The 27,947-nt window shown below is 38.4% G+C and overlaps 1 protein-coding gene across 9 annotated transcripts; it reads left to right on the top strand.

The window, feature by feature from the left end:
• The first annotated feature begins 72 nt into the window (after window positions 1–72).
• Window positions 73–27,834, top strand: CCDC180 (coiled-coil domain containing 180). 9 transcript variants are annotated; one of them, XM_061476828.1, is made up of 36 exons: window positions 73–556; window positions 1,354–1,436; window positions 1,995–2,104; window positions 2,202–2,330; window positions 2,491–2,601; window positions 3,567–3,662; window positions 3,928–4,091; window positions 4,189–4,308; window positions 4,967–5,046; window positions 5,694–5,782; window positions 6,351–6,473; window positions 7,082–7,255; window positions 7,784–7,899; window positions 8,698–8,824; window positions 9,027–9,066; window positions 9,165–9,394; window positions 9,983–10,200; window positions 10,674–10,849; window positions 11,931–12,111; window positions 12,654–12,800; window positions 13,074–13,218; window positions 13,428–13,544; window positions 13,954–14,052; window positions 14,406–14,519; window positions 15,179–15,378; window positions 16,096–16,157; window positions 16,646–16,778; window positions 17,837–17,911; window positions 18,830–18,896; window positions 19,235–19,385; window positions 19,808–19,968; window positions 20,740–20,877; window positions 21,915–22,026; window positions 22,270–22,375; window positions 23,913–23,991; window positions 24,427–25,684. In XM_061476828.1, exons 1-36 carry the CDS (start codon window positions 450–452, stop codon window positions 24,556–24,558), a joined length of 4,512 nt encoding a protein of 1,503 aa, XP_061332812.1. In that variant the 5' UTR covers window positions 73–449; the 3' UTR covers window positions 24,559–25,684. The 9 variants fall into 9 exon arrangements, with proteins under 9 accessions (XP_061332812.1, XP_061332820.1, XP_061332813.1 ...); XM_061476829.1 differs by lacking the exon at window positions 24,427–25,684 and adding an exon at window positions 27,487–27,834 and having other exon boundaries at window positions 74–556; window positions 23,853–23,991; XM_061476827.1 differs by having other exon boundaries at window positions 74–556; window positions 23,853–23,991.
• The last annotated feature ends 113 nt before the right edge of the window (window positions 27,835–27,947 follow it).

Raw genomic sequence — 27,947 nt, 5'->3', positions numbered from 1 at the left:
CGCCCTCCGCGCTGCTATGGCGACGAGGACGCCTCCACTGCCGCGGCGCGGTGCCGGGGCGCCGCGCGGCGCGGCTGTTGCGCTGAGGGCTTGGCGGCGGCCGGGCCCCCTGGCCGCAGAAGGGGCCTTGCTCTTCAGTCCAGGGCCCTCGGACACCGGGAGTCATCGCATACCTTTGGATCACCGGAACGCTCCGCCTGCAGCAGTTTCAGTGGAAGCCATGTAGTTGCCATGTAGTTTTGGCCTGCGTAAAGCCTTTAAACCCTTTGTCCCGCAGCTTCTAAACCTCATTTCTTCTGGAAACAGACCTGGAAGTTGGCTGCGGGGGCTGCGTGCCAACGGTGGGAGGTGTGCGCCGCGTTCCAGGCAGGGAAGTTACTTAGTATGCTCTTTGGATGAAGTAAGAACTGGGCTAGGTTTCCTATGAAGAGAGGAAGGCTTGCTTAGGTATGGATTCAGAAATTCCTACTGATGCCAAGTTGCTACAGCGTTACCAGCAGCAGGGTGCTGAAAGAGCAGCCTACAATGCGTCCACACAGGAGCCACCATTGTACAGGTAGAGAACAGGAGCGTAAAACCCCATTTATGTGTTGATGATTACAGGTATGGAGACTAAGATTTGAACTGGGACTTAGACATGCCTGAATTCTTGGTCACAGCACTAACAACTTGTAAAGGACTGTATAGTGCTGCCTGTTGCAGTGCTCATTAACATGCTAATTTTGCAGTGGCACACACATTGTATGGCTTTTCTTTTAAAAAGAAATTGTAGGTCTTTTTTATTCAAAGGAATCCAAACCACACCTGGTTTGATATGTGGTTTTGAACTCTGTTTTAGACTATGTTAATGGTTTACATGATGATGAAGTAATGATTATGTAATAAGCAAAAATTAGATCAGTGTGTCTATCCTTTTCACCCTAATCCTTCTGCTGAATAATGACACCTTTATCCTCACTTCCTCTGAGGAGAAACACAGTACCCCAGCTGATGGGAAGAGCAGTGGGCAGATAAAGGCTACTTCCACATTTCTCACTAGAATCTTACTAAACAGTTCATAGATCTTTATACCTTTTAAAGATAGCATGTATATCTTTGTAGTTTGCACGTCTAGCATTTATTGCTTTTGTGCCATCACACCAGTTTGGATCTTGTGATAAACGTAGGCTAATTCTTCAGTTCATCTCAGAAGAAGGAACTTTGAATCTTTGAATCATATTTTTTGAAATTAGAATTATGCTCATGTTCACTTAAATGTTACATTTTGCCAATTACATTGAATATTATACCACTGCAAGTCCCTCCTCTTATGTATTTAGTGCAAATCAAAGCTTTATTCTCTTTCTGTTTCAGAGAAGCTACAATATTTCAGAAGGCTTGCAGAAGTGTCAGTCTAGATGCATCTGAGGAAGTCAGATCCCTTCCTCATTTTATCGGTAAAATATATTTCCTTTAATCATAGAATCATCCAAGTTGGAAAAGACCTTTAAGATCATCAAATGCACCCATTACCCCAGGACTGCCAAAACCACCACTAAGTCATGTCACTGAAGGAAATGTCAGATATTTAAATTTGCCTTCTTGGGAACCACCCTACATATAATCATTTCAGCTGAACAAGGTATGAAATCAAACTCAGAAATGACCTGACATCTTCATGTGGATCAGGGTTGCCTAGAACCACATCTAGCCTGGCCTTGAATGTCTCCTGGGATGGTGCAGTTGATCAATAATACCTGAACTTAGTTCATAGTTTCCATGCTTTTATCATTCTGAAAATTACAAATTAATAAAATCAAAGGAATTTTTAATATATGCTTTGCTATTTTTAATCTACATTTGCATAGATTTCCTTCTAGTGGAAAGCTGTCATGCACTGTAACAGCTGCAGTAACTACAGAGCTCAGAGCATGGATTTAGGGATTCATTGTGCATACATTACATTTTCTGCAGCAACAGTACCAAGCTACATCATCCTCATTTCTTCTTGGCAGTTCCTGAGGAAATGAGGAGTAATATCTTGGAACGCCTGTCAGAACACCGGCGAGGCCGCCATGATGAAGCACTAACCTCAATGTATCATGAGCTTACCTGCATTGCCAGGGTAAGACTGGGTTTTGTAATTCAGATAGTCTTTAAGTCCTATGCTAAAGTCAAGGCCTAATGCTGAAAAGATTGCACTGACTTCCTTACTTTTTTAGGAGATGGAGCCCTTTGTTTTGGAGCCTGGAAAATTCCTTCTGACAAAACTGATGGAATCCGATAGAAAAATTGAACATCTGTTTAAAAAGATTGAGTTTGCCACTACTCTGGAAGGTTTCTCAATTGAAGTAAGGCAGCTTATGCCATTGTCTCCTCCTCAATTCTTTGTACCTGGTCTGCGTAACAACTTCTTATGTCTTGCTGTAGTTTTAAGAGATATATAAATGCCTTTTTTTTTTTTCCTGATACTTCATTTTCAGTGAAAGTGAAAATAAATCCTTCTTGCAGGGTTTGGAAGAACTGTGGAGTATCATCCACCAGGAATCCTTAACCAGAAGGAAGTGGATTAAGAAAATGGATGAATCCCTAAAAAAGGTTGAAAGAAGTCGAGCTGATCAAGTGAGCTGTGTTCTTCATATCTGTTAATTCAGCATAAGATGGTTTTTTGCTTCTGGTGTTGGGTGTAGTGCAGAGAGTAGTTTGTTTCCACAGGAGCCAAAGACATCTGCCGGGGGTTCTGTTGCATAGGCAATTACCGTCTTTTCACCAGTAGATTCTCTCATACCTACATAATCAGAAAATACGTCTTTACCAGTTACAAGGTGTTTGTTTCATTCACAATTACTTGTATTAAAGATGCAAGGGACATGTGAGCTGCTTTTATTTTTCTGCAGAGTTAGTTAGGTCAAACTGTAGCAGGTCTGAGGTTATTTTGTTGGGAGACACCTACTCTGCTGCTGGGCGCTGCCCAAGCTGGTTGGGGTTTGGTCAGGCTGGGTATCAGTAATAGATGTGCTATGCTTCTGCAGGCTTCAGCCTGACCTGTAAGTCACTTGAGATCACAGGAAATGTGAAGATAAGTAAACAAATAGCCCATAAGGAAGTCCTTGCTGCTTTGTCCTTGCAGGCAGACAAAAGCTGTCTGTTATACTCATGTCAGTTTGTCCTCTCTTTGTAATGAAGACACTGTAAATAGATCCAATAATTTTTCTATTTGATTAGTTAAAAAAATTACCAGAGATGACCATGTTTGCTTAAATCCACCAAGCACTGGTGGATTCACTGCAGGTATTTGAAAGGAAGTTGGTTTAATTTTTAAATTCAAATTGCAGCCTGGCTGCAGAGCACTCACTCATCACAGCTATTGAAGAGAAATTGGTTGAGTAGTAACAAAATGGAATGTTTTAGTTACTATTTATATGAGTGATTTAAAAATGTCAGTATTTAAGATTTTAAGTATTTTAAGATTCTGTCTGATTTTATTGTAATGGAAAAAAATGGTTTGTTCATAGCATTGCTTAACTTTGGAAAGTGACGTTGGAGTTACACAGATTTTTTTTGTTCTTTATTCTTTTATTGCACAGATAACAGCTGTGCTGAGGAAGTATACTGTGATACTGGAAAACATTTCCTTCTGCTTGTCGGCTGATGTTTACAGGCTGATAAACAATGAGGCCATGGTAAATCTTTCATCCTGAGAGGCTGGTTTACTTGTGAGAAGTAGCAATCAGTATTCCCAGAGTGTCTTCTTTTCCAACTGAAATTCATTATTTCTACTTACCAATCCCTGCCTGTAGGAAAGCTTTTTATTTTGCAGGATATTCTTTATGATTTATATCATTTGTATTTCCCACTCATTTTACACAGAACATGCTCTTTTTCTTTTCTTTTTTTTTTTAATATTTTATGCTGCTTTTATTCCTGTTTTGAATTTTTACTGCACAGCTCATTAACAGAGCACTGTTGGCTAACCAGAGGGCAATTGCCAAGCTGTTCTGTAATCTAATGAAATCAGAGCTGAAGAAGGAATTATTCCATCGATTGAAATGGCAAGACAGAGTCAAAGACTGGAAGCTCATCCAAAAGAACTGTATAGTTCACAGTTTCAGGTCAGATATTTTCCAGTTATGTTTTGATGTATGAATAAGACACAGTGACAAGTGTCCCAAACAGATACTTACTTCAGTGTATTCTTCAATCCTACAGAGAATTTATGGCAAATGAAGAAATACAGAATCCGCCATCTGTGAAAAAAGAAATGGAAAATATGATAACAGATCAGATTTTACTTGGTGAAAGGAGACTGGAGTTTTTGCAGCACCTGGGGTATGACAAAAGAGAACAGGAACAAAGGAAAATATAATTATTTCTAGAGTTGATGAAGGTTTTGATAGCAAAATGCAGTTTGCTCTCTTTCAGTGTGTGATTGTACAATGTAGCAGTAAGGCAGGGCCAGAACTTCATTTGTAAAGCTATGTTTAATGGAAAAAAAAGCACTCTTGGTTTTGAGTGCACCACTTACACTAAATGGGGGGGATCGAGGGCTAGAAATGCAGGCACACGAAAGTAAATATTCCTAACCTTTAAAACATGTTAGAAAGGGGCAGACAAGTATGGGTGGATTGTATAAACTGGTGATCTTGTCAAGGCATTATTGCTGGGAGGAAGTTTAATTTGCATAATAAATTAAGAAAGAAGTCTTTATGGAACTCTAACACTGCTACATTTGCATGTCCATCCTGACCAGAAGATGGTTTGGGTGCAATGCATTACCATATTTTACATTTTTTCTTTTACAATGTATGTAGCAGCAAGATAGATTACAGTTAGTTCCCTGCTGGTGAGCAGTGGTCTTGGTGAACAGCAGTGATTTTATTTTCATTGTGTCCCTTAAGATATCCCATATAATCCCATAATTGTATCCCTTAAGAGCCAACCGGATTCTATTTTTAAGATATCTGACTCTTGTTTCGTATTTCAATAGTGACTTGTTGCCTCCAACGCACACAAAAGCTGAGATAAGTGAGTGGTACAGATCTTTGGTGAATTTAAACAAAAGTATAGGTAAGTTGAGAAATCATAAAACCAGTCTGTAATTCAAGCAATTCCAGGCAACACTGAGCCAGACAGTTGCTTTGAAGTATTTGTTTGCTATGTTTGTTCCATGGGTTTCCATATATCTTCTAAGTTGCTTTGAGCTGGCAATAGTACCCAAATAAACTGTCCATTGCCTTGCATCCCTTTTGCCAGCACATTTTTTCATGGTGATATGCAGCAGGAACTGACTTGGTTAGAATTAATCTGGGGGAAATAGAAGGTTAATCTTAATGCAGATCAGTTCTCAATAATATAAAAATACTCCTCTTGGAGAATGAGAGGGGAAGCATTTGGAGTCCTTCCTTCCTCCGAGTCTTATAGTGTGCTTGCTTTCTGTGTGTCTACATTCTCCTGAACACATCCTGTCTTAATGTTTGTAGCCTCTATAGCAGCAAAGAAGTTGCTAGTGATTGTAAATAACTCACTACCTTTAAACATAATAATGAAAAGATTTGTATTAAAACACCTTCTTGGTTGATAGTATTACATACATGTGAAGACACTACCGGGATATGTTACCTGTGCTGAGACTCAGCAGAGGCCCTCATTTCACACTGCATTGTGAAATACAGAACGCTTTACACTGTTCTTCCCTGTTATTCCATGTCCTTAAGATACCTACAACGTGCAGTATATGAGGAAAATACGTATCCAGTACGAGAGAGTGCAGCAGACGTGTTTGGCAGCCATGCAGCTGCACAAGGTATCAGGTATCAGCTTTGCAAGTTCTTGGAAGGATTGCTAGTAACAGTGTACAACAGGTTGTTACATTAATACATGTTTGAGTATCCGCCAAACATGAGATAACAAGTGAAATTACTTTTTTAACCTGTCTTATGTTAGAAAAGTTACTGTCCATTTTGTTTCACAGTATCATATGGTATTTGTACTTGAGATGTGTAAAAGCAGTAAAAAACGCCAGCAGTGAAAGGAGTACTGTGCCACGTTTAAGTGGAGAACCCAGGGTCACAACCCTCAGTCATTGTGCTGAATCTCTCTTTTCTTGGGAAAGAAATTCCACCTCTCTGCCTTAATTTCTACCTTTGGGTCCAAATGGAATTGTACTGTTTACTAACAGTATGTGAGATTCGGGGGGGGGGGGTGGGGGGGGTGGGGGGGTGGTGGTGGTGGTGGAATGGGGTGTGTGCTGAATCTTTTTCTATTTATTCACAAGAAAAGAAGAAACACCAAGTTTATCCATACTCTCTAAAAGCCACACAGTGTTTGTTACATTATGTGTATGTCAATAACTTAGCATTCTTTTTCTTTAGAATAACTTGTTGAGTCTAAATATTTGCACAAAAGAAGAGGCTGAAGAAACTGTGAATTGTGACTTTCTTCAGTTGACTGAGAAACTAGAAAATCGCTTTGAAGAAGAGCTGGAGCATATGGATGTATGCTTATTACATTTGGTTTTCTTACTCTCTGTTCTCCCTGCGCTACTGCCTGAAATGCTACGTGCATCTTAGGCTGCTGCTGTCATATCAGAGGTCTAGAATGTGACTCAACACCTGCCCCACAAATAAAAACAGTTTGGTATGATTCAAGAAGAGTTCCTAATTGTTTGGTTTATAATAGGTTATCATGGATTAATTAGATATAGCACATCCTGCCTGGAGGCAGGGAATAGGTATAAGTGATATCCCAAATTTCTTTCAATCCTATCTTTTATGATTCCATACATGAAAGTGGCTGGGCAGTTGTTCCTAAAATGATAGGTAGCCCAATACTTCAGGACATGTGCTGAACTTGGTGATTCCGTGCTTTACAGTACCAGAGTAATAAATAGGAGTTTTAGTATCTCAGCTTCTAGAACAAAAGTCCTCATTCCTCCTTGGTTTACTTGGACTATTTTTTCCTCTCCAAATAGAAGAGGCCATGTTGAATATTGATAGCACACTGCCAGGTAGCCGCCTAACATGTCATATGTCCCCTTACTCATTCATTTCACCTTCCAGCAACAGTTTAGTAGTAACTGGTTCACTTTAATGTCTTTCTTTAGAGAGACTTTGAGGAGCTGGCTAAACAGCATGACCAGAATTGTGAAGACTTGTACAACTATTTTCAGGAGGCCATGGGTCTCTGGGATGTTCATCAGCTCAAACTGTCTCAGCGGGAAGATCAACTTCAGAAGAAATTAGATGAATGCAGACGGGAACACGATAACTTAACTCAGGTATAAACATAAACCCAAGGATGCAGTATGATGTAAAGAGAGGACTTGTTAATGCAGAGAACCCTCTGGAATTCAAAATACCTGCTATAAAATTTACAACATTATCTTTGACGTAATACTGGAATTTCTACAGAGGAGTTTCATTGAGTTAGGTAAACTTTTTGCTGCTTGATTCACACTTAATGTACAGTCATGCTTTATTCTTGACATGGCAAAGGTGATAAAGATTGTATTTTATGTATTGAGTTGGCTACAAGTTTCTGTTACTCATAAGATCTTGTACAGTTGTACGGTCTTGTTTGTGTGTCAAATTCTTGAATTATGGGTATAACATGCAACTTGGGGTGGAAATGCCAGAGATGTTCATTATCTATGAAAGATCTTCAGAGAATATGAGTTTTTCTAAGGTAGCTTCCCTTCTTGGTGTAGAATATATGTACCTAATTAAATTATTTGAATCCTAAATAGTGATGAAACATTTTAGTAATTACAAATAATTTTTACTGGCTTCTTCTTATGTGGCCCTAGATGCTGGAAGCTAATCTGGATATAATTTTGGATAAAATGAGAAGAGAAAGCTCCAAAGAAAATCTGAAGAAATATTTGGAGAATGCATTTTCTTCTTTAGATGACATCAGAGCTAGGTATGAGTTTTGTAGGTGCAAACTTAAAAAGTAAAGCGCGTTTAAATGTTGCTTGTGTTACTTAGGTCTTGCTTATGCTGTAGTGTGAAAGCGTGAAAGGCACTGCTTGCTACTTCATCTAAGAATGTAAAATAAAATCATTTCTATACTGAATGAAGTTAAGGCAAAATATACCCACATATTAGAAGGGAGACTGATAGAAGATTTAAGGTATACCAGACCAGTATTATTATACTGGTGGTATAATGTGGTAACATGTCATCCATGCCAGAGGGCTGATTGTTTATTCAGAAGACAAAAGTAGTGTTTCAGATTCTTTAATCACATACATCAAAAGGAAGTCAGTGCCCTCACCTGTGCTCACAGATTTGATCCCTTTCAAAGTCACAAGGACTAGAAGTCACTTTAAAAATCACGTCAAAACAGCATATGCCTCTCTCCTTGCTGAAGATCTTAGCCTAAGGTTTGAGAATTAAATAACCAGAGAGGAAGCAGTTATGTTTTCACATCCAGAAGGTGTTTTGTATCTGTTAGATCGGAGACATATTATCTCTCACATGTACACACCTACCCTGCACCCATGTTTAGAGCTGTTGGTTCAATGCTCCTTTTATTCTTTGGGAAAATTTTAAAACCCCAAGGTAATGTACCTTTTTAGGTGAGTGGAAATAATGATAGAGTACAATGTTTAGCCTAAAGGTTTCATGAGATTGGTCGAAAAGTTAGACATTGTAGCCGTATTTCATTTTATTTCTATACATACTCAAGTCTATTAAACAGTGACCTTAAATTTGACAGGTATGAGACCTTCAACCAAGTTCTAATGGATAAAATAATGGCTTACCCAGAAGCTATTTTTCAGGAATTGATTTCTTATAGTATATCCATCAGCCAATATTTTAATGTGAAAGAAATCTTCAAACAGGTATAAAGAAAACAAACTTCTTCTGGTTTAAAATCTTACTGGTGTATGAATTTTTCACTTTGGGGAAAATTTACATGAGCTTTAAAATTTAGATTATAGAAACTGAAGCATTTTTTGGCCGTAGGACTGAGGTGGGTTTGGGTTAAACAATTCTTTTTTTTTTTAAATTGTGTGTGAGTTTTTGTTGTTGTTTTGCTTTTAGAACTTGCAAGGAAAGACGGACTCAGCACTGCAAGATGAAGGTAATACCTCAATGGTGCAAACAGGTAATTTTGCTTGCTTGTTTTCAGTCTGTATTTCTTTGGACTGTGACCAGTAAAACTCTGCTTTAACTGGAAAGAACTAGTTAAGGCTTCAGAAGCTGAATGCCTGGTGGAGCAGCAAGCTGAGAGCAGTGTGCAAGAAAATGAAGGAGAGGAAAAGATATACAGTTGTCAACAGGAAAATGAAGAAACACACACAGCTGAGAATGAGGAGGTTTTTGCCCAGGAAACTGAAAAAAAAGAGAACAATGAAGATGAGGAGAGTTTTCCTCATGAAAGTAAAGAAACTGAGCATGCAGAGCAAGAGGTAAGTTTTACACAGGTAAATGAACAAGAGGATAAACTGAAGGTGAAATAAGTCTTGCACAAAATAGTGATGAATAAGAAGTCTTTATTATTATTACTACTATTATTATTATTATTATGGTGTAAGTCTAAATTCCTTAAAGTAGATTAGATTTAGTTTATTGTTTTAGTTTCTTTCTGGAGTATTAGGGCTTTAGATTCTTTTTATGGGCAAATGGAATGTATAAAACAGTTTACAATGCACTGCTTTTACCGTTGTAAAAAAACTTTTGCATTGATTTTTTTTTAAATATCTTTCTTTCTTTCTTTCATCTTAGTATTCTTAACCCAGGGTGACTGATTTAAGCTGTATTTGTACCTAATTATTAGTTTTTCAGGTGTTTAGTTATGTGAATTTATCACCATAACAAAATCATTTTAAAACTTCGGTGACTCTACCTAAGACACTTGCAAACATCTGTTCTCTGTACAAAGGTTGTCCAAATTGAGAATGTTATCCTTAATATCCTTAGAATTCTTACATTAGCTTGTTCACTGTTGATTCTATACCTTTAAAGGTAACAGATGATGATTTCCAGTTGTTTCCTAGGTTATGTTCAACAGCAGCAAGGCAGAAAGCTCTGAAATTGCCACTGAGGTTTTTTCCACTTCTAGTGGCAATTCTTACACGGTTCTTAGAGTTGAAGAGGCAGGAAAGACTGGCATCCCAGAGACTTATTTTACAAAATATGAACAAAAAGAATCACTTCCTGTGTACCTGAAATACATACTTATTGAAGAAACAGTGTTTGTAGAGCTGAAAAAACGGTTAGTAGAAAACAGTTTTCTGTTCGTTCTTTACCTTTAGGTAATAGACAAATTTCACCTGTTCGGGAGAGACATTGGATTAAAGATGCAAAAATAATCTAAGGATTTTGATGTTATTCCTCTTCTTAAATTGATAAAAATAAGAGAAAATTTGTATATTGCTTTTCATCCATGACTCTCAAAAGTACCACATCAGCATTTACCTTTTACAGACCATTTATTTTACAGAATGTTATTAGTGAGAAAACTTATTACAGAAAAGCAAGTAGTTTGCCCAAATTCCCTGCAGAGCCATGGAGGTAAAATGCTTGGTACTCAGTAGCATACAGCTAGCTCGAAAACTCTACCAGTATTGTGCAAATGGTAGTGAAAACACATCTCCCTATAGTCAGAATTTAAATTCTTAATATATTTAATAAATTCTTATTTACTGCTTACTGTTTCTCACTGTAATATTTCTGTTTCAATCATAGTATTCGCCTCTGCTTTTTTGAACACTTGGAGAAATGGTTTGCAGAGTCCTTGTCCAACTCCTGTGTCTTTGTGGCTGCCAAGAAAGAGGAGCTGAATTCAGAACTTCAGCTGTGTCTTCACTTGCACCAGCAGAAGCAGGAGAACATAGAGACAAATATCTACAATGTTAGAGCTGGTATCCACTTGTTTTTACTCTGAGCATTCCATGTCTTTCTTTAGAGAGGAACGTAAGTGGACCAAGATCTGTTTCGGCATCAGTTGACTCAGTAGTAGAGGACAAATAGGAAGCAGTTCAGTGCCTACTAATTCCTAGTATAATATGTTACTAATATTTTAAAAAAGCTGTTTCTGTCCTATAGCTCGTGCTGGTTCAGCTGCTATATTTTTCTTGGAAAACAGCCAGCAGTGTCTTGATCAATAGCTTGATTGTAAAAGGTGTAAGAAATGAACATTCAGTTTCTATTGTCAATATCTGTGAGGCCTCATTCTCCTGGAAGTTATTTAGCAAGAGTTTGCAATGTACAAAAAATAATTTTCAGAGTATTGCGGAAAAAGAATTGGCAAATGTTGGGAGAGCCGGGGAGGGGCAGGGCTCAGCTCTGTGAACAGCACCGACAAGCTGCAGATTGGCCACTAACCACAGCTCTTTTCTGTATGAAAAGTGTCAAGTTTTTCTCGGGAAAAAAAAAAAAAAATAATTTAAGACTGGCTTGGTGGCCCTGAACATCTAGACTGGAAACTTCTTTTTTGGGAGAACAGGCAAATAATTTGTCAATGCCACTTTTTCCTGCAAAGAGGATAGCTGCCTTTCTGGCAGTTTTCTTGAGAGTGATTGGGTTTGATTTACCTGCCCATCAGTCCACAATGGAGACCAAAAAGGTTTTTGTTTGGGTTTTTGTTTTTTTTTCTCCACAAAAATATAGAGAGGTATATTTTTCATTAAAAAGAAAATCCTTTACTTTGGTTGCAAGACTGAGAACAGAGATAATGGAATGTAAGGACTGACCAAAACTAAAAGAAAGAAGAGCAAAGACATTTGTGATTTGAATGGATTATGAGCTGCCAGGGATACATGTCAAAGCCATGAGTAAAATCGAGGAAACAGAATTGGGTGTATTTTATTTGTACCTTTTAGCCACTCTGAGATCTGTCTCAGTCTATTCACAGCTGCTTCTGCTAATAGGTTGGCTGATGGTTGTGATGGTCACAGTAAACATGGAATAATGACCGTATTGTAACATTTCTTTTCTTGTCAGTGGAACTGTTGCTTCACAAAGAGCGTCTGGAATGTCACTGCAGAGGGGTGGGGGAGGCTCTGGAAAAGGAGAGAGCTGAATTTCTTGGATTTTGTGAGCAGCAAGATAATATCTGCAAAAACTTAGAATCACATCTCCGTGATATGGAGTCCGTTTTCCTCAGTGCTCCTATGACTGAAAAGTAAGTGTGCCACAGGTGTTGCTGGTGTGAATTTCCATAGTTAAGTACTCCTCATTGCTGTCTGCACCATTCCTGGTTTGTGCTCTGAGGCTGTTTCGCATGTTATTACTCTGCAGTGAAAATTGCTTTATGAAATGCAAAAAAAAAAAAAAAGGAAAATTTTTCTTTCCTTTCTCTCTCCCTGAAGAAATTAAACCCAGAACTGAATGGATGGCGACTATTCTCATGCACTTTCAAAGTCCTGGCAGTCTTAAAGTAGAAAAGATGTTTCATCTGTTTATATTTTATCTGGTTTATTGAACCTGCACAGTAATATGAATTGACTAATTGGTTTTGAAGGATACTTTTCAACAGCACCAACTGCTTGCCAATCTCTTCAACATGTCCATCCAGACAGTCACAATTCAGTGAGTTGCTTTCAGAATACTAAAACACTCTTGAGTTCTGAGATTTGTTCATGTCTCTATAGCCAGCAGCCTCTGAATCATGATGTGTGTTCCTCATTCTATATGTTTTCCCTGTCTTGTATTGTTTGCTATTAGGTTCGTTTCTTTCAGCAACAATCTGCACTCAGAGCTACATAATCATCTGGAAATGATCCAGGTTTCCCTGAGGAGTTACCGGAACTATCTAGAGGAAGCTTTTGGAAAATTAAGAAACTCAAATGTGGATTTTCTTAAGACTTGCAGGTATAGAGATTTCATTACTGTTGTTTATAAATAGTTACTATTTCTAGGCATCTGTGTTTGTTGCATAAGGCAGAACAGCAAGATTCAAGTTTATTTTGTTATTCGTCTAGTTTGCTATTTAAAAAAGCAAATGTATTTTGGTAAGCCACTATTATTATACTGTTTTCATTACATTTGTGTTGATATCTATGTTTTAGGGCTACTTAGCTGAAATAGTCTTTGAGAAAAAGAAGACTGCTGGCCAATTGTTTTTACTTTGCTGGTTGTTTTCAGATTATTTTTGGAGGGAGGTAACTTTTCTCCTGAGGAGGTGAAGTCCTTCAGCAAGCGTCTTCAGGAGGAGAGTGAGCATATTGATGCTTTCGAAGGTTTAATCAAGACAGATATGGAGAAAATGGAATCGAGCTGCCTGGAGCAGGTGTGCCGTTTCCTTCCTTCAAATGATACATTAGAGTGGCATATTTGATGTGATTTATAATCAGCCCACCCCTAGATTAGAACTGTAAGACTGTTATGCATGGCAATTACGTGATGGAAAAATGTAAATAGAAATGCTGAGTTCTACTATCAATGTTTTAAAAAGTGAAAATTAATTACTTTTGTCTCTTGTTTCTGGCATTCTTAAAGGCTACCGAACTCATCAACCAATCTGAAATGAAATTTTGTTATCTCTTTATGAGTAGAGTTTTTATGGAGAAGATCCAACAATTTTTGACAAATCTACGAGTGCGAATCAAGTCAGAGGTATAAACAGAAACATCAGAACTTTGTTTAAATGAATTATAATAATTTCCCTCATATTACATTGAAGACATTTTTGGCTGAATTCAGAGTGAACAAACATTAAGTGACTTTTTATATTAATTCAAAACCTGTTTTCTAGGTCATTATAACCTTAAAACTATATTTTTACTGCTGCTGTAGCTATGCTAGAACACTATGTGATCTTGCAGCATGTTGAATATGTACATCTGAATAGACCAGCATTTTTGTGTGGTGTAGTAAAGAACATGAAGTGTTGCTTTTCTTCATTGTCTTCAGCTTCTCCTCTGAGTACCAGTGCTTGATTGTTTTTTACCAGTTAGTCTCAAAGTGGAGCCTCGAAAATCCCTTGAATGGGATTTTGCTTCACTAGTATCTGCTTCTGTTTTAGGTAGCAGATTCCAATTTGCAGGCAGTGACATTAAACTCTTATCTGGAGAAGCTCCGTCAGAAGATAGATGCTTGTGCCCATCCTACTGCAGATACTGAAGTAAGTTCTAATCGGCATGAAATAGTATTTAATTTGACTTGGTTTTAATTTGATTCACTGTGCATGTTAGTATAATTTATAAACTAATATTTTTGAGGCAGGCTTATGTTTACACACGTTTGGGGGTGGGCAAAAAGTGTACATTACCACTGAATATTTACTCAGGAAGGTCCTGTACCTGTTTTCCTGTTTGCCAGACATAAACCTCAGCCTCTATACAATCTCAGAGCTTCCATGTATGTGTAAATGAAATGGTGACAAAATCATATGATTTTGCATGCAAGAGTCAGCATATTTGGAAAGTCTGAAACAGCTAGCTTAGCAACTACCACCTGTAATATCATCTCTTTCAGGCCTTGACTTCAGAAGAGTTGTATGATTTTGCCAAAGTAGTGTTGAAAGAACTGAAAAAGAGGAGCCAGTATCTCGACTGCTTGCTAGTAAAAGCAATAAGCCTGCATGACAATGTAAGATAGAATTTAAGTTCTATATTTTACTTAATATTGAGTGTTTTTTTATCTGTATGTTTCACAGGATTTTCAGAATCCATGCTTTGAATTTTCAAATGAGGGAAGATGCTGCATTATGGCAAGGTGTCCAAGACTTTGTAACATTAGATCAGCTTCTTTAAGAGGATGAGTAAATCAGTCACCACTGAGTTCACTAAATGCTAAAGATGTATAATTCTTCACAATTATTTTCAAAATTTAGCACTATTCATAGATATGTATTTCACGGGTTTCTTTAAATAAATGAAAAAAATAAAAAAAATCTGTCCTGAAGAGATCTTTTTATGAAGTGGTCTGTTGGTTTTTTTTTGCTTTGGTTAGGTTTTAACTTCCTTGTCTGGAAAGTATGTAATGTGTAGTCTATACAGGATCATTGTTCTAAGGATATATACTTAAATACTGCTTATGATAATTGTGAGAATCTGCTCTTAGCTACTTATAAATGTCTCAGAGTTGCATAGCTCTAACAACTTTACTACTGGAACTATAAAAATCTTTCTTTCAGCCTGTGAAGCAAAACAATGTGTTTGGAAGTTCTGCTTTAGTAATCAGTAACTACATGTAATGCTTTCACTGCCTAGTACAGTCAACAGGGTTTCATTTTCCTCATATTTCAGGAAGACTTTAGCCCTCCTGCAGCAGATGTTACATTACAAGGTCCAATTGCTGTTGCCACTCGAACAGGGTATCTCAGAGATGAGAACAAAGTGATGGTGATGGGGCTGGATCCTGTCAAATTTCCTTTGTTAAATCCAAGCAGAATGGGAAAGCCTACAGTTGATGATTTAGCAATAAGTGTTATCAAAAATTTACTTGAGTAAGTACTTGTTTGCCTAAAGGTGTTTTTCTGTGACTGTCTTTATATTTCCTTTGCTACATACACCTTCTCTCTTCATGAGGCTCACCGTAACACTACAAGGGGTTTCCCTACAGTATTTCTAAAAATTGTATTCCAGAAGCATATAAAGGTTTTCCTGAATTCATATTTTGTAGTTTATGTTTATTTATAAAGAACTATTGAATATATAATTCCTAGTTAACACTACTACATAATTCCTGGTAGCTGAGACTGCTTTCTTTGTAAGAGCAAGATTTCTAATAGCCAAAAATACCCCATTGTGAGTAATGAGTAACATCTAGTTTATAGCGCTGAGATAAATTTTAGGTATTAAATTTTTGTTTTCCAGAGCCTTATTTTTAATTAAGAGATAATTCTATGCTACATACTTGAAAGAACATACAAAGTGTGAACAGTATGACAGTGTGTGATTTGCAAATAAATATGTTAATACATTTTTGCTTGCAGAAATTATGAAATTCCAGCTCAACAATTAGTTAGTCCCATGAAAGTACTTATATGTACACTGTCAGCTGTAAAACTAATCCTATCTGCTAAATATTATCTCAGAAATTTAACTGCACTTAGAACATAGTGGGGATAGAGAACTTCCATAGTTCTCTATATGATACATAATTTAGTGTATAACATAAAATATGGTATTCAATAGCTCATTAGCTCTTTTTTTTGTTTCAGAATTCAGCCATACAGAAGATCTTCGGGCCTAAATCAGGATCACTCACTTTCATCAGGAGCAGGTGTGTCAGAATTTCTTTTACATATTACATTAATCTAAATTGGGGTTCCTAGCATGTCACTGAGGTAACCCCTGCCGAAGTTTTCCATTTCCTCATCTCTCCTCTCCTGAGCTTGATTCCTCCAGCCACTTCCAGAGATACACTCACTGTCTTCCACATTCCTAAGTTCCCATCAAAGCCAAGACTATGAACGTAGCCCTCTCATTTTCCTTATTCCCTACCTTAATGCTGTTTTAAGCCTCCTCCCATCTACCACATATTCTCTATGATGTTCCCACTCCCCAGTGCACAACCTTTATTGCTGTTTCCACTGCTGGGCTACTTCAGTTCTGTCTGCCAGGAATTATTGTTACTGTAACTGTCCCCTTAATGTTGTAACCAAACAGTATAGAAATGAGAATGCAAACTATACAACCATAAAACAAAGCAAAACAATCTTTAACTGACATTTATGCAATGTTCTTAATCTTTTCTTGTTAAATATAAAGTAATTCTTCCCACATCAAAGAAGAGTTCTTGCCTTAATGTATCTGATGAAGATCCTCGGAAATCTGCCTCTTGCAGCTCTGCAGCTCTGACTACCAGGAAGGCATCTCCTAGAAAACTGATACGAACAGGAAGGTAAGATCCCCTGAAAGGAGGAATTCCACTTATAATATTCGTATGCAGAAACGTCCACTGCCTATTATTTGAAAAATTGTTAATGCTTGTTTGTATTTGCCTTTTTTCCATCTTTTCCATCCCATTTGGGATTTCTTCCCTCTTTATGTCGTCATGATCAGCTCTGCATTCTTTTTTTTCAGGTTTTGGCTGGAAAAACATTCTTCTTTTTATCCTGCTGTTTTGTTTTTTTTGAAGTTGTTGAAATACAGACTAACCCCCTCTTAAATCAATATGGCTTAATTTTCAGGTCTGGTGTCTAAATAGTATGTCTTCAGCTTAGTCCATAGGTAAATGAAATGAGCTACTGTAATAGAATAGAACCACAGAATCATAGAATAGTTAGGGTTGGAAAGGACCTTAAGATCACCTAGTTCCAACCCCAATATCATGGGTAGGGACATCTCACATTAAACCACGTCACCCAACACTCCATTTAACCTGGCCTTGAACACTGCCAGGGATGGAGCATTCACAACTTCCTTGCGCAACCCATTCCAGTGCCTCATCACACTCATAGTAAAGAGCTTCTTCCTTATATCTAACCTAAACTTCCCTACTTTAAGTTTGAACCCATTACTCCTTGTCCTATCACTACAGTCCCTAATGAAGAGTTCCTCCCCAACATCCTTGTAGACCCCTTTCAGATACTGGAAGCTGCTCTGAGGTCTCTACGCAGCTTCTCTTCTCCAGGCTGAACAGTCCCAGCTTTCTCAGCCTGTCTTCATATGGGAGGTGCTCCAGCCCCTATCATTCTCGTGGCCCCCTCTGGACTCATTTGAACAGTTCCATGTCCTTTTTATGTTGAAATGGAGCAACAGGAGAGTTTGAAGAGCCACTGAGGAGAGAATCCTTTTTTCCCATTAAAAGCTTATTTTCACATAACACTAGTTTTAGGGCTACATTTTCCTGAAGTTTTCTTCAGTTTCATGTCCATCATATGACTGACCTGCTCAAATAACCAGCCAGAGAAGGAAAATACTTGTGGATAGCTTCAAATTAATGTTTTACCTCCCTAGAATACAGAAGTACACCAGACCAGTTCTCAGTGACAAGGAATTCCAGATATTTGAAGAGAAGCCTCCAGAATCTGAGTAAGTTATGTATATTTTTCAGAAATAAAAGTCGATCTGCAAAAAAAACCCCTACCTATGTATTTATTTATAATTGTGAACTGTAGAGTTCACCACTGAATTTTGAGGTACTGAAGTGGGTTGAAGGGTTGAAGTGTTTACAGAACAGTTCCTTTTTGCAGCATAATAATAGTGAATCCGTAGTCATCCATTTTATTCTATTTAATGCCTGGAATGGGTAGCCTCATTGGAGCTCATTTTGTACATTTACAAAGAATGGGCTGTAAAATGTAAAACAGTCTGTCTTTCAGTTATTTTCACCTCTAAGATGATTAATAAATATTATGCACTACATTCTTGTGCTCAGTATTATATTTATATGGATAATCAGGGAACAAACTGTTTAGAAGGTGATTTTTAAATGGTTCTATTCTCCTCTAAGAAAATTTAAATTTTTTATATGTAGAATTGAGATATTTCATATGCACTACACAAAACTATTAAAATTGATGCCTAAGGTGTTTAAGTGCTTGGGAATTGTATTCCACATCGTGCTTCAAAATACTTCCAGTAAACAGCTAGACCCACCTTCAGATATTTGTGGTTTATCTCAAATGGCTAAGCTCCTAAGGTGAGGTTTCAGCACAGGATGTTCCCATGGCTGCTTTATTACATGGAGTATTTTCTGGTAAGTGTTTCCAATAGCTCCTCAGCTCTGATGCTTCTCTAGAGGATCTGCACTGATGGGGTGAAGGTTCTGGGGCATTCTGAACATTTGTTTGTGTATGCTCTAAAAACTGTATTAAAATAAACCAAAACAGTATATTAGAAAACCAGTCAATATTGCCTATGTGGTCACTTTACAGAGGGATTGTCTTTTACGTTTAGTGGGTTTTATCTATTTATTTATTGATTATTATTTATTTCATTTGTTTTCAGTACTTTTAAGAAGATTATTATGAATATTCTGTGGACAGGTAACAACAGCTTGCTCTGCCTTGCTGAGGTAAGAAAACCCAGTGGTGTTCAGTCACTTGTGCTTTCATAGGTCTTCTCCCTAAGATGTCAGCTGAATCATTTGGCTCTTTGCAATGTCTGGATGGCTGTCCAGAACTTCTTCTTTCAGTGCATTTAATTTTTAAATAATATTTGGCACAGTGTATTTCTAAACACAGTTTTCTTCATGAGCGTTAACTAAGCATTTCAGAATCAGAGGAAGAAAACTGGTCTCAAAGAAGAGGGTGGTTGATAGCCTTATGTATCCCTGTTTCTATTATATGCCTAGATGTGACTTGTTTGAATGTGTTATCAACGACTTTGCTGGTTTATCTTTACCTCCTGAAGGAATTTTACCAAAAAGGGAAGCCTCAAGTCACAAAAATCACGGTGCCTGAAGACCTGCCAGAGACATTTGAACATTGTGCAGAAGTGCTCAGACAGAAACTTTTGTCATACCAAAGTCAGACAGATGATTACTACAATTTCTGTCTTATAGGTAAATTCATTCAATAAAGACTTTTAGTTTCTTGTGTATGTTAATTTTTCATTTACGAAAACTGCGAATTGCAGTGGTTGAGATTTATGTAGCTTTCTTAATCCATCACATTCAGTGGAAAAAGTCCAGTTGATTTTACTAGAAGTTGGGCCAATATTCTCTTTTCTATACCATTAGCTACAGAAGGTGTGGCAGAAGGGCACTTGACTGAGTTGAAAGATCTGTACAAGGTCACATCTTTTGACAAGTGCATGTTCCTCAAAACACTGGACCTAGAAAAAGGAATGGCAGGAACAGAATCTCTGTCAGAGAAAATTCCAGGTTGTTTGACCCTTGCAGCATACATGGAACTTGGCTGAGTGGTTTTTCTCTGTGCAATTAAGACTTCTGTGTCACATAAATATCTTGTCTTTTCCAAAAAGAATTTCAGGATCAATTGAAGTTGTTTGAGAAGGAGCTCGCTTACGTCTCCCTGTTGGCGGTTGATAGCCTTTTCAAAGAACATGAGCAGAAGCTCAGCTATTCCACTGGTCAGGTTCGTCTCCTCTTCAATAAACAGCTGGAAGACTGGGAGAACCTGAAGGTATGTGTCATGGACATCCAGTAATGCTTACAGTGGAAGCAATGCTAAGTGCATTATCATTATAAAAATATTGTTTTATTAATCTCACTGTTTGTTTAATGACTCACTGCTGAGCTGGCCACACATCTGGTTTCTGTGTTTGCAGTTAGCCTATGTAGTCCTACTGGAAGCTTTGGATTTCCCTTAACTCAGTCTCTTTTCTCACTGCTTCCAGCACAGGACTGGCTCTTTACAATCTTGTGCAGCTCTGCCTGTCATTTGAGACTTAGATTGTAGACTCTTTAAGGGCTGCAAGATTGTGGTATGGCTACACAGGTCATACTGCATGGGCGCACTTGTGTGTAAGTACTAAGGCGTATGGATGGGTAATGAAATATCATTGATTAAGTTTTCAAAAGAGACCTATATTTGTCGAGTAATATCAGACCTGATAATAGAATCATAATGAAGATCACACAGGAAATGTTACAGAGCTGCATCCTGAGATTTAAATTCAGAAAAAAATACAAATATAAAAATATAAACCCATCCTGTTTACCAGTTGATGGGAGAGATTATTATTAGTCGAAAACAAACCCAAATGTGAGATCAAAGGCGTGCTGTTCTCCAGCAGACAAGCAATTTGGTATATACTGTGTTAGCCACAAAACACATGACATTTTCTTTGTCTTTCTGAATACCTTTATATAGAATGTGTGGGTTTACTTCTTCCTTATTATGACTCAATTGCGCATTCTTAACTGAAGGCACTTTTTATGTATTTACTTAAAGGCTGCACACAAGAATCAGTTACGTCCCTCCCTAGGACACCCAGGCAACTTGCTGCAGCTGGACTCTTTATGTCAAGAGGAGCTAAAAAGGCAAAAAGAACAAGCTGATGGTATTCATCTCAACATGCAGATGCTGCAGGTAATTGTATAGCCATTGCTCAGCATGAACTTAGATGTTGCATTTGGAAAGGAGAGTACACCTTGAATACATTTTTCCTTCCCATCAAAAGTAAATTGGAAAATGTTTTCAGTTTTAGGCAATCCAATTCATATATCTTGTAACTTAAAAGTTATGCATTATAAGCATTAGATCAATATATACATAAATGCATATGCACATGTACACATGCTTTATTGTGGAACTAACTGGTCTTTTTTATCGTTCATTGAACATACTGAGTAAGAGATGACTTAGATGTAAATGGTAAGAATAAAGATATATGTCTAAGTTGGGAGCAAGAGTGACGTCCTCTGGTTAGTTATATTACTTGCAGACAACATATGGCTGGAAGGTTTTCTTCTGTATGCATTTCATTAGTGCAAATAATTGACATTTTTCTACACAAGAGTAAGAACTGGAATAAGAAGATATTTACAGGAGAGTTTTGGGAATCAAAACACTTTTTCTGCTCCATACTCTAACATTACTGAATATCAGTTCCTTGGCATGAATGCTTTTAGTTTAGGCTACTGACTTAGAATGCTATAGTGTCTGCAGAGTATATATGTATTTAATTCTGAAGTAATATCTCCTTCTCCTCTTAGCTCTGTGAACACACACAAAACCACACATTCCCTGTTTTAGAATAATGCCTTGGCAGAACATTTGCACCCAAAGTACCCAAATTCCAGCATGGCCTTTGCTTTGGGCAGAAGGATGCATTTACAAACAGCTGGTTTTAGCAGGTTTAGGTTCTTAACCCAAATATACAACTAATGGGCACCTAACACAGAACTGTGTAGGTTTTTGTACTTTAGGTAATGAGGTAGTGTTAAGAACACTGCAGAGAGGCACTGTTAGACTCTTCTATGTGCAAACTTAGAGCCTTCTGTGTGTTATCTGCAGCTGCTGCAAAACATTAAGGTTGGATGCTTGTGTAGTTCCTTTGGAGATAAACTAAGAGGAGATCGAACTATCAGAGGAATTACTCTCACTTTTCTCCAATGTCACAACAGGACTGTGCTGCTGAGTGTGCTCAGAACTTTGTTTCTGCACTAGCTGCCTTCACTGAAAAGCTGCTTCTGGAATTAGATGAAAGTGTCACTGCTGATGATGTCCAAGTACCAAGTAAGTAAAGAAAAAATTTGTTGTATCAGGCTTCTGCTTCCTTCTCAAAGATTGCAACAGACTTCCCCTGGGAAGAGGAGGCTTTTATGTGCTATAGTACTTTAAATGGGTAGATTTGCATGATGAAACATGCAAAGCTATTTCTTGAAAGTGAAGACAACTAGCTGCATGTATTGACTTCAAAACAATGGTATTACTGCTGTTGTTTTGTTGCTGCTGAGTATATCTCCTGTTATCTCCCAGAAATTGAAACACCAAGAGAGAAAACATCCACTCTAATGCACCGTAAACAAGCTGGATTTCCTCTAGAAATCTGTGAAGTTAAACAAATAACTGACCGTGGGAGCAGGTAACATCTGAAGCTACTAAGTGCTGTTCTATGTAATTTCTCTTCTCTAAAGTCATATCAGGCACTGTCCTCATAGTTTTTTTTCTGCACTTGTTGAAACTGCTGAATACTATGCTCATAACTAGTGATGTCATTTAACTAGTTAAGGTCAATTTAGGTAGGCAGTGATTTGAAAGAAGGAATAGCAATGGATCCAAATAAAAGTGAATTATGTATTGTATTGTAAAGCAATACAATTTCAATATTATTACTATCATAGAATGTTTTGGTTTGGAAGGGACCTTAAAGCTCATCCAGTTCCAATTCCCCGCCATAGGCTGGGATACCTCCCACTAGACCAGGTTGCTCCAAGTGCTGTCCAACCTGGCCTTGAACACTGCCAGAGATGGAGGATTCACAACCATCTTGCACACCCTGTGCCAGTGCCTCACCACTCTCACAGTAAAGAATTTCTTCCTTTTATCTAACCTAAATCTGCCCTTTTTCAGTTTGAACCCATCACCTCTTGTCCTATCACTACAGTCCCTGATAATGAGTCTCTCCTCAGCATCCTTGTAGACCCCTTCAGATACTGGAAGCTGCTCTGAGGTCTCCATGCAGCTTCTCTTCTCCAGGCTGAACAGCCCCAATGTTCTCAGCCTGTCTTCATATAGGAGGTGCTCCAGCCCCTGATTATCCTCATGGCCTCCTCTGGACTTGCTCCGACAGCTCCACGTCCTTCTTATGTTGAGGACACCAGAGCTGCATACAGTGCTGCAAGTGGGGTACCACAAGAGCAGAGTAGAGGGAAAGGATCACCTCCTTCGACCTGCTGGTCATGCTCATCTTGATGCAGTTCAGCACACAGGTCTTTTCTGTGCTCACGTGCATACTGAAGCAGTTCATGTTCAGTTTCTCATCAATCAACACCTCCAAGTCCTCCTCAGGCTGCTCTGAATCACTTCTCTGCCCAACCTGTAGCTGTGTCTGTGATTGTCCTGACCCAGGTATAGGACCTTGCACTTCGCTCTGTTGAACTTCATGAGGTTCACATGGGCTATGCCTCAAACATGGCCAGGTCTCTCTGGATCCTGTCTCTTCCCTCCAGTGTATCAACTGAACCACACAGCTTGGTGTCGTCAGCAGACTTGCTGAAGACACCTCAATCCCACTGTCCGTGTCACTGACAAAGATGTTGAACAGGACCAGTCCCAAACCCAACCCCTCTGCTAGCCACTGTTTATCAATTCAGCACTTTCAGATCCATGAACATACTGTGTATTTGCACTCAGATGAATTGTATTTACTTTGCAGAGACCCTGGAGTTCTAAAAGAAAAGGTGCTTGTACTAAATAAGGTAGTTTTTAGGATAAACCTTTTGTGGAGATTAAAAAATAATCTTTTGCACTTTAAATACAAGTAACATGAATTAGTATAATCTGCTCTCTTTTCTAACTTGTTCTCTCTCATAAGTGTTTGCTTCTTTTGGTTTTTAAAGGACTTGGCCAGGAATACCCATGACTACTCTTGCAGACAATGCAGATTATGTTCTTTGCAGGGAAACTGCATCAGTTACAACAGCTAAGACTACGCTGGGCCATGTAGCAGCAGTAGAAGCAAGAGATACTGTATATAAGGTTGGTCTGTGGGAAGGGACTGTGACTTAGGAAGTTTGGGCAAGAGCCGGAGCATGTTCTTTGTTTGAGATGCATGCGTTGCTCTCTGTTCTCTAGAGAAGGCTGCTTTTTAATCCTCGGGGATAACAGAAGTGAGGTGAAGATCTTGCATATGTGAATATTTAAACTGCTGATCTTGATTGAAGATATCAGCAATTTAAATATTCCTTATAATTGCTGATATTGCTAATAATTTAGTTTCAGAAGTGTTTAAAAGGGACACGCAAGGAAAGCAGTGAATAATTCATTGTTCATATAGTTCTACTGCCAAAGGCAGAAAACAGGTGGCCTTTATGCAGTCTTCTGACACAGTGAATTGGGACATAGATTTAGGTAAAATAAAGTTATATTTCTTCACCATAAGGACTATTTTGTCCTTTGTTGTTGTTCATACAGAAATACAAATGTAAACTTGAGCAGCAGTTTGCCCAGATCAAGGAAGAAAGTACAGCTCAGCTGCGGGCAATTCAGCATTGGGAAGACTGGTGGAAACGATCCATCCACAAGATAAAGCAACTCTATAGATGAGATCAGTCAGATCTTACTGATGTCCTTCTGGTCATTGTTGGTTGTAAACTGACAAGTTTGTACTAATGTCTGTGATGTTACAAGTTTAGTCCATCAGAATCTGTTTTCCTGTTGTGCTGAACCAGTGCAGTGGTGAAAGGAGCTATATCTTGCCTCTTGAAAGAAACAAATCTGACAAATGTATTGTAAATGAAATGTAGACTCTGCACCTCTTCCCAGTCATATCTCAACCAGAGTAAAGTTAATTCATTGTGGGGCTAGCTGTAATTTGAGAATCTTAAAAAGCTAGAAGCCCAAGCAGTGGATTTATACTGAAGTTCATATTCAAGTGTCAGGCATGACTGGATTTGTCTGTGTCATGGAGGAGCCTGAGGTTATAATAGTGAAAGGCAGCCTCTTTAATAATGGAATCCAGCAAGAAAACATTTTCTTCAGCACGGGTGAAGCCTTTCCCATGAGTATCCTCTCTTTCTTCACCTCCTTAATGACACAGCTCACTGCTTGAGTTTTAAAAATCTGAAATACAGGTTTAGAAATTTTAAACAGTTGAAAAATATTTTCCATGCAATGGTCTACAAGTGAGGTATTTACCTGCAACCTGTAATGCTTCCCAAAGCAGTGCTTGAAGATAAAGCACCGCTTTGTTCTAGGAGGTCAAGCAAGTTTATTTAGGAGTAACAAAGCTACCTTCAACCACATCACTTTTAGAAAACTCTCTGAACAAATTCGAGGAGCTTGAGTAACTACTAAAAATGCTTTAGCTGGTTTTTGTGTTTACTGAGACTTTGTCATTAACTGCAACCGCATCTCTTTTGTGTTCGTTTGCATTCGTTGTGAACCCCGGAGTTGTAAATCAGTTGAGGACAAATATGGAAAATGTCAGTGAGATGGCTTTAGATGCAAGGAGACATTCTGAATGCATCTGGCTCTTGTGTTCTTCCAGATTTGTAACACAGAAAATGAAGCAAGGGGGGAATGCATCAGCTGTGCTTCTAATGATGCAGTATTTCAAAATGTGTCTATTACATTTCCTGAGGGATTAGATATTTATTCTGTACAGACACCTGGAAGTAAACTATGCTTATTAAAATAGCTGAAACTACATTAAAATAACCAGAATGCCAATGTTTTTTGTGTGTGTGTTAATTTTACTATTGAATTTGAGGATAACTTTAATTCTCCTTTCTTCTATCTGTTCATTATCCACTGTCCTTCCCCATCACCCAAGTTCTGTGCTGTCAGTCTCTGTACACCATGGTGGTAAGTGCATGAGGATGGTCAGGTGCAGAAAACAAGACTCCCCAGCAGAGTGTCTGCAGAGTGGTTCTGTCTTATGCTTTCACTTATGTTTTGGGGGAAAATTCTGAGAGATGCTTATGAAATTGGAAATCTGGGAGGGGCTGCAAGCACCACAGAGACAGCATCAAATTGAGGCTTGAAGTTTTAGAAAAATAAATAGCCTGAAAATTGAGTAGAATTCCCTAAAGTCAAGTACAAGGTTTTATACGCAATAGAGCTGGCTAGGAGAGAAAATGTGTGGGTTAGATTTGGCCACAGGCTGAATGTCATCACCAGTACTGCGTTCTTGCAAAGCAGGCAAAGCATACATTGGAATGTATGAACTGCACAGTATTTCAGTTTTGTGGGGTAATCCTGCTTAACTTAATACTGCTGATGGGTCAGCAGGAGTATTTGGTTTGGTCTGGCAGCAGGTTTCATGAGAATGGACTGATTAGAGACAGTTCAAACAAAATTGAAACAGCAATAATCATGGGTCTTGAAGTTAACAATCTACAAAGAAGGACTGAAGAAGTTGTTGTGGTTGAGCTCATAGGACAGAAGAGAGAAGGAAAAGTTATATCTTTTGAATACGTAAAGGGAGTCTCTAGGTGCACGATCACTGTCATAAAAAGATACAGACCTGAACTGCTGCAAGCACGATCCTAGTTGGAAATTAGGAAGCCTCCTGATGAGGAGGGCAGTCATTAGCACTGGTTGCCTGCCCACCCCATGTCTAGCCAGCTCACGAAGAATGGTTGAGCCTGTTGAATCCCCTCATGCACACTTTTCCCTTTCGCATGCACTGGAGGCATCAAGCACAATACGTGGCATTGCAAAATCCTGGCATCAGTAGCAGCTCTCATTACAGAATGAGCTGGGCAATTAGCTAAAACTGGCCAAAGCACAGAATGACAACTAGAGGGGCAAGCTGGTTGCAAATCCTTCTATGTTTGTGGATCTGCAGGATTTTTAGGCAAGAATCTCAAACTGCTGATCATGAACCCATGAAAATCCATTATATATTTATATATATATAAAAAATATTATTTACTAAGTTGGATTTTGTGATGCTTCTTCATGAAAACTGATTAGACAGGAGAGTGTGGAAGAAGCACCAAGGGGGGTTTCTGTATGGCATCATAAAGCAAATTAAAGAACTTTTTGCTACCTATCTTTTTATGGGAAAAGGAATTAAAGGGGGAAAATGGCCAATGACATTTCAGCTCCATTGGCATTGTTGCCTGCCTTGCGAAGGGGTCCCCAAAGTAGCAGCCTGTACCAGTTCCTCCCACTAACACCAATGCTACTGACTGTCTATAAATAGGAGTTTGACAAATAGCTCTTTTATTTTTTTTACCCAGGCTCCAGCCACATGCTAGAAAGTGCTTTGCTCTAACTGGAAGCTGCCTTACAGTCTCCACAGCAGCAGCCTGGAAAGCTGCTCTGCAGAGCAGCACTTTACATACATACAGAGGATGCTGAGGAGGCAGAAGCGAGCTTGCACACATGGGAAACTTCTCGGCAGTGTTGTTGTTCTGTATTCCCTGAAGGTACTAACGAATGTAGCTTGTAAAAATGAATGTGCTTGTAACAAGCCCCTCTGGAGGCCAATTGCAAAGGCTTTGTGGTGGGTTTTTTTTTCCACAGGGCCTGTGTTTCACACTGTGGGAACCTTTACTTCCCTGTGAACAGAAAAGGGATTAATTTGAGCTTTTAAGGTAAGCCAGCTAAGCTAGGTGGAGCTCATTGTTATGCCTGCTGAAACGTGAGTAATTTCTTTGATTTACAGAGAAATATCGCTATGCAATATGCATTATTATTGTTGTGTAATGTTTCTTTGCTTGTTTGGACCTCAGTTTACCATTTTCCTACATGCACCTTTGGAGGGAGCTGTCTGTGGCAGTTACTCTTCTGTGAAAGATGGAGTTTTTCAGCTGAAGTGATAACTGTGTTAGCTTTACATATGACCTGGCAGGATTGGTTTTGGTGAGTTTATAAAATCACATTCGCACACACACTCAGGCTGGCTACCGAGTTGCTGCTACAGAGGAGCTCAATTTATTGAGATGGGAGATACATAATAGCTGGAAGACAGTAAGAAATAGCTT

This window comes from Pezoporus flaviventris, unplaced genomic scaffold, assembly GCF_033815535.1.
Source record: "Pezoporus flaviventris isolate CSIRO_AGI_PZ_B2104156 unplaced genomic scaffold, CSIRO_AGI_Pfla_v1 ptg000097l, whole genome shotgun sequence".
Lineage (NCBI taxonomy): Eukaryota > Metazoa > Chordata > Aves > Psittaciformes > Psittacidae > Pezoporus > Pezoporus flaviventris.
This window is presented reverse-complemented; position numbering and strand designations above follow the sequence as displayed.

Bases quoted from the DNA above. Each gene is read 5' to 3' on its own strand.
- CCDC180 (XM_061476827.1), top strand. From the start codon at position 450: ATGGATTCAGAAATTCCTACTGATGCCAAGTTGCTACAGCGTTACCAG. The intron at 16,779-17,836 runs GTAAGATCCCCT...TTACCTCCCTAG, and splicing joins AAACTGATACGAACAGGAAG to AATACAGAAGTACACCAGAC. The intron at 19,969-20,739 runs GTATGTGTCATG...ATTTACTTAAAG, and splicing joins AAGACTGGGAGAACCTGAAG to GCTGCACACAAGAATCAGTT.